Below are 14,328 nucleotides of genomic sequence, written 5' to 3' on the forward strand. Positions count from 1 at the left end.
GCTGTTCGGGTGTTATGTGCTGCCAAAATACTTATATTTTTTTATATTCTGAAGATGGAGTCAGATTTTGGCCGCCGAAACGTCAAGATAAGTATCTGCATAATTTCTAAGTTGTCTTTAATAGGCTCAATTGAGCAATACGACAAGTCACTGATGAATATTTACGCAGTAACTTATTGGAGTGAACTAAAAAGTTTGCCGTCCCTACAAAATTCTCTATTGCAACTTTTATTTCAGATAAAAGTTTATATTGACAGTCTATATTGATAACCTTTCATTAGAGCAAGCAGGAAAATTTTGGTATCGGCCAAAGAAAAATCAGTATTATATCAATTAGTTGCTGCTTATTTTTCAATTTTTTTTTACATTTTCAACTTTTTTCATAGCCGTGTTCTAATGGTATAACCCCGAATTGCCATTTTTCTTATATTCACTTTTTTCAATGGAGTATTCGAAAACTTTAAAGACATCAAGTCGAATTCTAGTCAATTGTACATGACACGGTCAAACATTGTCTAAATAGAGTGGAGCACATAAGATTTCTTCTTCTCAATATTTCGGAATGTATTTAAGAATTGTCACATACAATTAGATTATTTCTAAAGTTAGTGCTGAATAAGAGTGATCAGTGTCTTCACCAAATTTGAAATTAACATTAAAATATGGCAGGAGAATTTGAAACGATGGACTATAATGAACTTTTCGAACAATTGAAAAAAAAACATAATGATGCAAACCTTTTAAAATTATTAACGGCCATTCTGAACAAATTAATGTGGCATGAATATTCAATTTTATATTTTAAAGGAAGGCATTATTTAAAACATATCCTAAAGGCGTTGGAAAGGAGACAGAAGGATATAATATACGTTTCGTTGAATATCATAGACATGTGTTCCATCGATTATTATTTTGTAAGTACCCGTTTACCTTCTTTGAACTATGTAGCAAATTTCGAAAGAGATGAAAAAAAAACTACATATTTAAAAAACAGTTACACATATAATCTGTCAAGTGTTGAATTGAAATATATTATTCCAGTATATTTTAGAAATACCTATGTGTTATTTATCCAAATAACAGCTAATTGTTTGGTGAAAATCTCAAAATGAAACTAACTTTATGAATTTTCATCATGTATCGGAATTCTGGTGATAAAGTGCCGAAAATTTAAGTTGATGTAGTTAATGATTAATTTCTTCACGTTTTAGGACGATTTCAAAAATATTTTGATATCATTACCTAGTTTGATGAAGCGATATCCCGAAGAAACTGAAATCAATGGTAGAATATTCAACATCCTAGCAAATATGTGTAGAGAAAGAGAGGTGTATGCTCACATAATCACCAATAAATATCCTCATTTTGTCAAACGTGCTTTGGTGTTTTTGAAATCGGCTGCGAGTGAAAATTGTGCAAAAAATGCTCCAAATAGGACAGTACGACTTTTCAGGTGAGAATTATAGAAAACCAAGAAGAATATGTATTCTGAATTAAAGGGGTTATATTTTTAGGAGTGATAATTTTTGGGAAAGAAAGTTTTTGGATTTCTACTACTCCATCTTGATATGTGAATGATATCTGATTTTTACTCCACAACGAATGTTTGAAATACAAACTGAGTAGAGAAAAGTATCTTCTGTATAATTCAGTGTTCATATAGAAGTATTTGTTTCGAAAAAATTTTTTTTCTTCCGTGTAATTCAATGTTTATATGAAAGTAGCTATTTCAGGAGGACTTTCTTTCAGTTTGTGTCTGAAAGTTACTTCTTTGCATGATCTACACATCCATGTATGGAGTTACTTATTTTAAAATTGATTACTTCCTTTCCTTGGAAGATTCTCTCATCCTTGTTTTTTGTATCAAGATGGAGTAGTAGAAAGCCAAGAACTTTCTTTCCCAAATATGTATTCTATATTTTCGGTTATAAAATTGATTTGAAAATGCCTTGATTGTTTTGGATGAAATGTAATTTAACACATTTTTTTTTCCTTTAAGTACCGTTCTCTGGTCTGATTGATTCGCTTCCTACTTCTCGCGGAGAAACATATATAAAAATATATTATTATCAGAGACATCGCTGAGTTTTGGATTTTCCCAGATATTCTCATATATTCACCCATCTTTGATTCATGAGAAAATTATTTCAGAAACTTTGAAATTAGTTGAGCAAAGTTTCAGCCAAATCAACTGAACGGTGTTTTTACGATATTTTTTCCACCAACTCAGATCAAATATAATGAAGATTTCTTTCTTCTGCCGTCAATCATTAGACCAGATTGCTAATATGTCTGAAAATGATCTTCTGTTAATGCTAGAACGGTTGATGACATAGTTTCGAAAGAAGAGATACCACAATTTTGGAATTGAAGAAGTTTGAAACTCTGAGTGGATAGATTGTTCCCCAATTCATATCATCATCGTTCTAATGATTTGATTCATTAAATTTAATTCGTTTTTTTATCTTTTTTTTGTTTCTCTTTTCATTTCCCAATATCTATTCTCTCCTGAAATAATATACCCCTTCCTTTATATGTTTGATTCGTTGTTACAATGTTTATTATTCCATGATTTCATTTCTACATTTTGAAGGTTCTTTTTTTTCAATTCCAGATACCTTCTTCACCCCCGTACGTTTCAGAAACTCTTCAGAGACTTTAAAGCGATGCATGTTCTGTGCTCCGTATTCATGAAGGTCACCGCGGAGTGGGAACAGACCGGCGCCAAGGAGGATTTTTTGAAGGATATCATCCACTTGTTGGAAGATTTCTCCAGTTACCATAGTTACGATATTTTTTCTGATATGAAGAACATCGAAGGAGAAAACTGCTCAACGTTCCTTATCAAAGTTTTGCTGCTGTCGCCAAAACATACAGCGAACATTGTTAAATACTTTTTTAACACTACAAATGAGCGTGAACTGCCGATTCAGGAGATTATTGATATTCTCAACGATAAATTGTTGAATTCAGATTCGAGAGGTAAGTGAATTGATGGTTTTTCTAAGTGGAATTTCAGAACATTGCTGAATTAATGGTGTTCCATTTGAAAAAAACTGAGTTTTGGCCCATACTTATATCTTCAGAAGTAGTAATCATTTCCGAACACCTTGTGTAACATTTCAGTAATGTTTTTCCTAAAAAAAGAAGAAATATAGTATTTTGATGAATCAATACGGACTCATATTCGCCAATTTCCAGGTTATGAACCCTATTATTTCCAAAAATACGGCTAACTGACGGTCATCGGGCTGTACCACAATGTAATAGTGAAAACTGCACCAAAATTGTCCGAGCGGTTTTTTAGGTTAACCCAAGCAAACGCGCAGAAAAACAAACATTTCTTGAAGTTCATTGCGTAAATAACGACCCCCAATAATAATAATAATTTTTTATTTGCATTCAATTACATGCTTCAATATGAACATAATGAATATTGTTTAAAAAACTAAAAAACACGCTTTTAAAGAACTTCGAACTGAAAAGGTGAAAATATTTTTTTAAATAAGTTTAAAACAATAACGATCGACAAATACTAGAATTATTTGAAAAAAACGTGGGCGCTCGATATACAAAAAATATGGCACAAAGCGTCCACGCTTTTTTCACGATAATACTAGTATTTTTCGATCGTTATTGTTTTGAGCTTATTTAACTTTTCAATTCGATGTTCTTTAAAAGCGTATTTTTTTAGTTTTTTTAACTATATTTATTTTTAACATATTAGATTCATATGCTATAAAAATGTGTTTTTTAGTTTTTTATATCATATTTATTTAGGTGTACATTTTAGGTTAACGTTTTCATTGTTGAAATCCATATTCTGGTTTGCTTTCAAATAATCGAATTAGATTTTAAAATGTATCTTTCGTTTCGTTCAAAATTTTTTCTGCACTAAATCACGGGTAATTGAAAATACTTGAATATCTAAATATTTCATCTGTAGTACAAAATGTTGCTAACACGTATAGTTCTTGAAATCCATTTTTTATTTTTTTTAACAACCTATCAAGGAAATTACGTACAGCACCATCTGCCCGCGAATAGGTCAAGCAATAATGTCGATAGTTACGTACAACGCCATCTGCCCGCGAATAGATTCAGCAATAATGTCGATAATTCTGTCAATACGGATCCCGAGCTTGAGAGTTACAAACAAACAAACATACATACATACATACAGGTGAAACTAATATAAAGCGTGTACAAATATTTCAGAAATGATGACAAAAAAAAAGAATATATACAAATAACAATTATAAGAACAGGAATGCAAAGAGGAGTTGAAAACAATTTGAGAAAGTTCTAGTTCAACCCCGTTTATGAGTATAATAATTGTTCGCATGCAGATAATTTTTATTTTCATTTCAAAAATGTTGAAGTATAAATGAATATCATCCGTGGAAACATTGAGTTATTCATTATTGGCCAACCATACCTTGGCACAGCTCAAGTTGATAATTTTTAGATTGATACTTCACGAGATTCGACAAATCACCTATACAAATGCACGTTATTTACTCTTTTCAGTTCATACTACTCCAACACCTATATCTCAAATTACAATTCGTCTTAACCTTACCTTGACACAACTCAACTTGATAATTTTCAGGTTAATTCTTCACGAGATTTTACAATATTGTTTATCAAATGCATGTTATTTAATCTACTCACTTCACACTACTTCAACACCTGTCTTAAATCGATTACAACATCACGGCTCCCGGCCGTTCACACACACAGACCCTACTTTTTAATATAGAACAGGTAGTTTGGAAAATTATTCAACCCACACGAGGGTGGCAATGACTGAATTCCATCTTTAATGCTAGATAATATTGGGTCGAGCGCGCAGAGTTATTTTATTTTTATCTTCAATACAGTGGATCGTGCGACATCTGAATGGTGTATGAAATCTTGGGAATTTGGGAAAATCTGGCAACACTGTCTTATGGAGATTCCCATGTTGGGACAAAAATTTGTAAAACGGAGCTTGGCTTTTTCTTCAAATTTACATGGTATTTCCCATAAGGCGGTGTTGCCATTTGCCCCATAATCTCTTAGCTATTCTACTACTCTTATTTTGTCTCGAAATAAATATAGTTTCATAGCACGAAGTGCTGGGTCGTGCTCATTATAAAGCTTGAAGACATTTTAGGCAAAGCTTCTTCGGAACAGAGAAGTTTTGTAGGGTGGAAGCGAGATATGACCCCTATGACGTAAATTAAGGTTATGAATATCTGTCCTATATTTTATTTCATTGTGAAGATATAGGGGACACTGTTTATTGATTACTGCATGGGTTGAAATGAGAAAATGAAGTTTTCGACGATCTTGCATTTTTAACCACCAGTTTTAACCACCGTAGATGATTTTTGAATTTTTTTCTATACGATTGATATCGTTATGATCTCAGCGTGGTCCATACATAACGCCACAAAAGTTAAAGTGACTCAGGACAAGTGTATCACGTAACGTTTTTTCAAGTGATTGTGAAAGAACATGTCTATGAGGGTAAAGTATTTTCAATGAACAATAATCCTTTCGAAGACAAGAGTTGATATGTTTTCTACATCGAAGTTCTGTATCTAAATGTAAACCTAAATTTCTTGCATCACTTGTAAACAGTAACTCTTCATTTTGAATTTTGATTCTCATAATGGTTTCGATGTGATGTTCGTTTTTTCCAAATATTATTTCTTTAGACTTGAGTGCGTTGATTTTCAACTTATGCGCATGTGATACGCATGTGATACTTTTTTGAGCCCCAAACCAATCTTCTGGAGTAAATAAGTGATACAGCACTGTATCATCAGCATAGAAGTGGACTTTACAAGTTGTAATACTCGAAATGAAATTACTTGTGTATATACTAATAGTATAATAGTATAATTACAATACAAATAGCGATCAGTTCCACTTCAATTATATGTATCGATAATGGTTTCCTGAAATTATTATTTTGCAGAAATCCGCCTAAATTTATTGCTGTTTTTTCAACGATTTTTTTGTTACAGAATTAACATGTGAACGTGAAACTTACATCAAGAGTCTATGTGTGATTATGGATCTTCCTCTCAAACATAATCTAGAACAACGTAGGCAGAGCATCAAGGTGTTGATCAAAACCATAGACACTTTTACCTATACTTCCAAGAGGGAAATAAGGTGCCTCACATCGATTATCCATACTTTTGACCGTTGGAATTCTGATGACGAGTTCATGAAAGATCAATTGGACTGTAATATTATCCAATCTCTGATGAATAGTGTGCGTCGTGCCCTGGGAATTCCGAATGATCCAGAGTTCAAACTAATGGATGTTTATTTAGTACTTCATCGTCTGGGCCATCACAGAATATCGGTAAGTTTTCACTTCCAAATATAACAGAAACTATTATCTGAATATTCTTTGGGAAAGTACATTATTTACTCTTGGTATTTTTTTAAAATCACTTTCTTTGGAAAGATTTCTGTCCCAATACATAAGGACGCACATTGATGTTTATCGGCATTTCATACCATTTCTGATAACAAAGTGATTTGATTCTTGAATTAATTTTACAATATCTAAAAGTCAGGTGAATCTGATATTAAAATATTATTTCAACAAGCTATATCTGGAGACCGGAACCAATTTACCACCCTGTGTCTTCGTTGTTATTTTATATGGATGTTTCAAATTCGGTTCTTCGATTTGATGTTATGAATGTACAATTCAGCAAGTATCAAACCAAATATGACACTTCCGGTTTGACCGAAAGCGCATCCAGTTTTTATATTTCAAATGGAAAGAGTAATAGAGCAACAGGAATTCCAGCCCAAAATCCCATGTATTTTCTTATGGCGCTTCATTCTGGAACTTTTTAGACCTCAGGTCCAGTTCACACGTAAGGGAAAAAGGCCAGCGCCTGGTCTCCATTCTGTGTGAATGAGGCTTTAGACTTTCAGAGCCCACTCCTTCACTTTTAGCGTCATTCAGTCAAGCAACCAGCTACGGCGCATACAGCGGGAAATTCAAACCACCAGTAGATGAACAAAGCGACAACGAGCTCAAAATCCCATGTATTTTTTATGGAGCTAAACTTTTTGCCATTTTTGGTTCGAACAGGAGTGGGGGAGACGTGTGACGTCATAGACGCAGGATGAAATGAGTATCGTAGCGATTCAAGCGTGGAACTCCGCCCCTCGGCCCCCTTAGTATTGCGCAACTCCGCTTAGGCCCCCTTAGTTCTCTGCCCCTCGGCCCCTTGAGACTCCGCCCGAAGTGCGGAGTTTCCATAAGAAAATACATGGGATTTTGAGCTCGAACTCGCTTTGTTCATCTACTGGTGGTTTGAATTTCCCGCTGTATGCGCGGTAGCTGATTGGTTGACTGAACCAATCCATAATGATAATCTTATTTGTGACAAACAGGAGATATCTAATAAATTTAATGAATACTTTTCACAGAGAGGTATAAAAATGTCCAATAAAATCACAAAACCAAAAAACTTCTACGTAAAACAAACTTTTGTGAAGGATTCTTTTTACCTCAACCCTACCAATGAAGATGAAATAATGAAACGTATAAATTAATTGAAAATTAACAAGGCTCCAGGACTCGATAAAATAACATCGAATGTAATAAAAGTGATGGCGAAGTATATAACAAAACCACTTGAATACTTGATAAATAAAATATTCGAAACGGGTATTTTCCCAGCTTGTTGGAAAATTGGTCTTATTAACCCGTTATTTAAAAAAGGCAGTAAAAAACTTAAAGAAAATTATAGACCAATAACGCTTATTTCCACTTTAGCTGAAATTGTTGAAAACATCATTAAATTAAGAATAACATCATTTCTTGACATAAATAAAATCATAACTAATAAACAATTTGGATTTAGGGAGGGAATATCTGCAGAGCATGCCATTGTCGATTCAACAAATCGATTATATAAAGACTTAGACAACAGTAAGGTTACAATTTGTATTTTTCTCGATTTAGCTAAAGCCTTCGATACCGTAGAGCATAAAAAACTTCTCGATGTATTAGAAGGCTATGGCTTCAGAGGAATAACTTTGAAATTACTGAAATCTTATATATTAGGCAGAATCCAGCACGTGCAAATTGACGACATCATAAGTGAACCAAGAGTAACTGAATGTGGTGTACCGCAAGGGACTGTGCTCGGACCTATACTTTTCACAATGTACATGAATAAATTATTAGAAAACGAATCACAAGGTTACATCACGTCCTTTGCGAACGATACAACTATTCAGTATACTGGAAACACATGTGAAGAAGCCAAAAATGTAGCAGAAGACAAGCTTGAAAATTTGAAGAAATTGTTCGATGATATGAGCCTCACCATAAATTTTGAAAAAACTAAATACTTATCCTTCAGCTGTAACATCAAAAATAAACCAACTTTTCATTGCCTCAATGTGAACTCAAATGGCAACATATTAAAAATAGAAGAAGCAGAAAATGTGCGTTATTTAGGTATCGAAATCGATCGCTTTCTCAAGTGGGATAAACATATACAAAATATTGTGAAAAAAACTGCGATCAATGGTCTACAAATTCAAGCAACTGAAAAATATATTACATTTATGTCATCTAAAAATGCCATACTTTCCATTAGTGGAATCACTAATCCAATATGGCATAACGGGGTGGGGTGGGTTATTCAAGAATCACTTGAAAACACTCGAAACTACACAAAGCATCATTTTAAAATTGATAATCAATAAAAATCGAACTCACCCAAGTCATTTACTGTACGAAGAATCTGGAATTTTTTCCGTGAGAAAGCTTTATATATATAAGGTACTAATTCTCCAGCATAAACTGAAAAGTAATTTAGAAAATATTTCCCATATATATGAGACACGATACAAGAAAGAACACATCACCAAAACACATCGAGCACAGCAGGCCCGTGCTGGACCCTTTCTTAGGGCGGTGGACGGCCATAGCCAAAGGGCGCCAACACCCCCCCCCCTCCACCATTCCTAACCTCTGTTTTTTTAGCGTGTTGATCGCTCATGACGCTGGGTTCAATTTGCTATTCTGGCATCTGGTCACCGTACGAGCGAACGATCACACTTACACAATCGTACCAGTATTTGTCAAACAAAATGGCCATTTATTGTTTGCTCAAGAATAACGGTAATTTTAAATATTTGCAATGCGGAATGGGAAAATAACTGTCGTACTTATATCGTTTGAAGAAATGTTTAAGCTTAAGCTTTTAAGCTAAAATAAAATAATTAAAAGAGAAAGTAGGAGTTGAAACGTAATAAGTGTAATTTTCGGTAAACATTTCACATATAACATGCAATATATACATTTAAAAAAAAGTTACCACTTATTACATAATTTTTAAGGAAATAAAAAAATATATATAATTCACAAATGTAGGTCTTCTTTGAGTCAATTTGCAAACTGAATCTAAACCTGAAGAAGTCTTTTAAGTTCGGAGCTGGAGTTGCAAAGATAGTCAATAACGCTGTCTGGATCTATGGAGTTCAAAATATCAGCTTCTGATTGCATCAACAGTAATGATTCTAAATTGTCATTTGTCAAAGACGATCTTAATCTGGTTTTGATAAGTTTCAACTTTGAAAATGCTCGTTCGCAAGAGACTTGAGTCAATGGGATAGTTAGAAGAAACTTATACACTTTTGAAAGTTCTGGGTATTGTAAACAGTACATGTTATATTCTAATATAACTTTATATGCACACTTGATACAGCTATTGCATGATGCCGACTCTTTGCACTGGACCTCGTGGTCTTCATCATCTTCTTCTTCTTGCGCATCGATTTTCTCGTCTGAGACATCTTCATTCTCATAGTCGGCGTTCAAACTTGCATTTGAAATCTGGGGCCATACATTTACGAATGAGATAAGTTCTTCTTTCAGCTTTTCTTCATCAACGTTCAAAACTAATTCTCCTATTTTCTTCAATGCTTTAGGTGGAAGAGATTCTTGGGATTTGAATGTTTTTGGGTCAAAACATGCCAGATCCAAGTATAGCGATTTGTGCTGCACAAAACGGCTTTCCATAGTTTGGACAGCTCTCTCTACAATTACGAAGAAGATCTTTATTTTGAATTCTTCTTCCGGAGAAGTTCCAACACTGTCGTCTTCAGCAAGTTCTCCTGCCATTTTCTTTACTTTCTTCTTTCTTTTCTCAGTTATTGCTTTGCCAATAACAATCTCATTAAGAGTTTCATCGGCCTTTGCTCTTTCTTCGAGTTTCTGCGTCATTTTCAAAACAAAGCGTTGTGCTGCATTCAAAGTCTCATCAAACTTCTCCCTTAGGTGTTTTAGCCTACTAAGAGAAGACTCAATATTCCTCCACGCTTGGGCGTAGTCCAGATTCTTTGTTTGGAGGTAATCCGATAGTGGCGTAGTGATTTTGAACAATTGCAAGAATATCATGCCAACAAGTACTGTTTCAAAATCCAGATACTTCTTAAGTAAAGCAGTTGCTTCATGTCTCACTTTGGCGTTGAAATCAGCTGAATGTGAAATTTTGAACAGAGCCAATACCAACTCCAGATAAATGTGTTTGTTAGGTTTAGCTGTGTTTGAAGACTGTTCTTCAGAAGAGGTCCACATGTCTATTCTGCCGAATATTTTCGTTGCTGCATTGCTGCGGCTTCGCCATCTGGTAGCCCCAATGGCTTCCAACTTGTACTCAGGATTTTGCTTCCTAAACATATCCAGTCTTTTAATTGAATCCTTCAAAAAAACCTGGGTCTCTTGCATTATGCTGAAAAATGAGATTGTTACAGTGAGGCATTGAGCTGTATCAGATATTACGAGATTCAAAACGTGCGCGTAGCACCACGTGTGAATGTGATTTGGGATTTTGCTGGCCATTTGTGCAGTCAAACCATTATACTGACCGCTCATGTTAGACGCACCATCAAACGCATTTGCGACGCAATCACTCAAAGGTATTTCAAGTTCTGTCAATACACCAGAGAGAGTGTCAAATAATGCCTCTCCTGTAGTAGAAACCACACTTTTTAATGCCAGTAGTCTCTCGCACACTTCATGACCTTTAACATACCTGGCAACTATTGCACATTGATCATTGCTACTTATGTCTATCGTCGTGTCCATCAAAACTGAGTATTTGCCGGCCGATTTGATTTCATTTGCCACGACAGATTTGATTTCTTTTGTCATACAGATCATTATTTTTGCTACCGTGTTGTTACTTAGAAATGTCACGGCACTTCCTCTGCCCACCCTTTTGTTTTTGCCTTTTTTTTCGTGTTCCACGTCTGTTTTTTTTGTTGACCTCTTAGACATGCGCGTATCACTTTCTTCAATAGCCTTTTTCAAGTGTTTCTCTAACTGTGGATCATACTTGGACATTAACATAATAATTTCTAAGAAGTTGCCATGGTTGATTGTGTCATCTTTAAGAGAGTAAGCAGCTTCCTTTGATGCACGAAAAGCCAATCCTTGCTTTCCTATAAGCTTCAAGACATCTATTACAATTTTCACCACATGTCTCCTTTCTAAGACTTCTTGTTTCCTCTTATCTAGTTGATCACAAAAAAGAAGGTCACGAGTACTTTTCTTACGTTTGGCTACCATAAAAGCCTCGACGGATTGAAAATGAGCTTTGGACATTTCATGTTCATTAACTCTTTGGTGGACATGTTTCCAGTCTTCAAACCCTGTACAAAAGGTTGAATTGGAGTTGCTGCTGTAAACGATGCAAATAAAACAGAACAGTTTCTTTGAATTTTCGTCATATGAAATCCAATGTCTCTGAAAGGTTTCTCCATCGTTTCGTTTTACAGTGTATAAGGGTTTTTTGTCATTAAAAGGCAACTCTCTTTCATCAGGTTGTATTGGATGATAATCAAGATATGCCGATAAATGTCTTTCGCTTGGTTTTTCGAAGTAATTGATTATATGTACTTGAGATTCTTCTACTGAAGAATAACATCTTCGAGCCGAATTTCCTGTGTCAAGTGAAGGTGCTTCCAGTTTACGAGGACTAAGATAATTCGGGTCTTGCTCTTCAGTTTGTAAATTTTCAACTAATTTGAACCCCTGAAATCTATCAGAACTGAGATCGGAAAACTGATTATCATAAATCATTTTGGAACAATCAAGATTTGATGAGCTTGATGGTGAAGACAAGTTGAAGCTAACAAATTCTGCTTCCTCAAACGTTTTGTTTTGTGCATGTGATTCAAGATTTTCATCTTCAGATGGGCCGTCTGGTTTTTTAAACAAAGCTGTTATTTTTGAACATGATATTGCAGACTCGAGTAGAAGTTTGTTTTTCTTTTCTTGACGAAATTCATGTCCACTTTTTTTCCTTTTATTTTTCTTGTCCATGATTTGTAACCCGCTAAAAAAAATTTAACTGATCACTTTATGTATTTAAAAAAACAAGATTTAGTTTTAAATAAATGCAAGATTAAAAGAGCATACTTTGACAACATGTGGCTATTTGACAGTTCGAGTAAAAGATAAACAAACATAGTATGTTACCAATAATAATTTTAATGTGATCTGTATAAAATATTTTGATGAGATGATTAGTAAAAGTAAATGCTTTGGCCAACTTAGACGCCCCTTATATATACTCTGTTTTTTTCTCAAATTTACCAGCCACTGTTCCACTGTTGTGAGAAAAGGCTTAGGTCTATGCTATGCAGAAAAGGCTTAGGTCTATGCCTAGTATTTTGCTTTAGGTTATCTATATCTATGTGCTTTTTCCACCTCAAACCTCAACTCACTAATAAGAATAATAACAACACTTACCTTTAACATTAAGGGTTTGAAACTTGCACGGGAAGAACAGTAACAGCACCGAATAACTTGAAATAAAACACTAATACAATACTACACAAGTACAAGTTACAATCAGGCCGACTGCATGAGTTTACTGACTAGTGAGTAACATGTAACATACAAGCATGAACAGGTAGACGAAATTGGGACTCTCGTACCGCCCCCACTCCCCACACTTCCTGAGGGCGCTGTCGTAGTTCATTCTGTGTAGCCTACAGCCGCAACACTCAACCCGGCCGCTCGGCAATATCGACGATAAGCTTCGTCTTATAATGATCCAAATTTAATTATATTTATTATTTAAATTTTCTGTTTACTTAAACGGTGTTAATTATGCTGTTAAACATTTAATGTTGGCATTCTAAATGTAAAATTTGTAAGGTTCGGGGCCGGAGGGTGCCAGAAAGGTCCGGCCAAAGGGCGCATCCGGCCAAAGGGCGCACCGGGACACGTTCCGGTGTCCCGGCGGCCCAGCACGGGCCTGGAGCACAGAAAAGATTGGGACAAAGGTCACACTCATACTGTTGTCTACCTACAAATATAAAAATGAGTCATAACATTCATCTATTCAAGAAACAAATTAAATCCTGGCTCAGAAATCCGCAAAATAGTGAAAGTATCATTAATTCATTATTAGACACAACACAAGTTAATCACAAGTTAAACGATAAATTTATAGTCTCCAAAAATAAAAGTTCATATTTATATTTGTATACGTGTATGTGTGCATATGTGTTTATAAAACAAAAGTAATAAAATAAATTAATAATTATAGCGTTACTTACCAATTGTTCCTTGATAATGTTTTTGTTTTTTAGTTTGATACTGTTCTATTATAATTCTACACTTCACTTTCTTCCAACAGACAACAACAAATTTTATCCATTCCGCTAATAAATATTATCCATTTTTCATTTAAAATACCTCGGTTACCATAAATTAAATTTAGTAGAGAAATGTAAAATCCCTACGCACGAATCTGAGAATGATTCATGATGATGATGACACTCTTCCCAAGGAGTTTTGGAACTTCTCTGTATACAATTTCAAGAAGAAATTGAAAATCTCACTTCAGTCACTATAGAGTTGCTTTTAAGATGGACCTGTATATGATTATTGTTTACGCTAGGGTTATAAATGAATGTTAATTAGTGTTTACTAAGTTGAAAATATTTTACAAGAATTCAGGCACATATTTATATTTAGAATTGAATTATTACTTTTTTTATATTTAAATTATTATTTAAAAATTTAATTTTAATTTGATTTATACTTTTATATTTTATACTCACACGAGTATAAATTGTTCTAGAAATAAGTATTTTTGATTTTATATACGCTAATACTCAAATTTTACTTTATTATTTTTCTATGATTCAGTTATATTTTTATAGTCTTCTATGATTCACCTATATGATACCTCACCTTTTCATTGACCCTTAATTATTGTTCTAAATTTTTGTATTTAATTTTTTATATTATGTCGATAAATAAAGACGATT

General features: G+C 34.1%; 3 protein-coding genes across 4 annotated transcripts in view; 1 reads left to right on the forward strand and 2 right to left on the reverse strand.

Annotated features, from left to right (window-relative positions):
• LOC111516700 (cytochrome P450 302a1, mitochondrial) overlaps positions 1-14,328 on the reverse strand; it is a 187,519-nt gene that overhangs the window by 22,558 nt on the left and 150,633 nt on the right. The gene's annotated exons all lie outside the window — the stretch shown is intronic.
• On the forward strand, positions 914-3,073 carry LOC141487594 (uncharacterized). Its single transcript, XM_074186746.1, has 2 exons — positions 914-1,453; positions 2,615-3,073. Exons 1-2 carry the CDS (start codon positions 1,251-1,253, stop codon positions 2,988-2,990), a joined length of 579 nt encoding a protein of 192 aa, XP_074042847.1. The 5' UTR covers positions 914-1,250; the 3' UTR covers positions 2,991-3,073.
• LOC141487527 (zinc finger MYM-type protein 1-like) lies at positions 9,275-13,307 on the reverse strand. Its single transcript, XM_074186605.1, has 2 exons — positions 12,797-13,307; positions 9,275-12,380 (listed from the first exon to the last, which is right to left on the reverse strand). Exon 2 carries the CDS (start codon positions 12,365-12,367, stop codon positions 9,443-9,445), a length of 2,925 nt encoding a protein of 974 aa, XP_074042706.1. The 5' UTR covers positions 12,368-12,380; positions 12,797-13,307; the 3' UTR covers positions 9,275-9,442.

The sequence above is a fragment of the Leptinotarsa decemlineata genome, unplaced genomic scaffold, assembly GCF_025532065.1.
Source record: "Leptinotarsa decemlineata unplaced genomic scaffold, Ldec_3_MD MMD2_P_RNA_scaffold_4, whole genome shotgun sequence".
Lineage (NCBI taxonomy): Eukaryota > Metazoa > Arthropoda > Insecta > Coleoptera > Chrysomelidae > Leptinotarsa > Leptinotarsa decemlineata.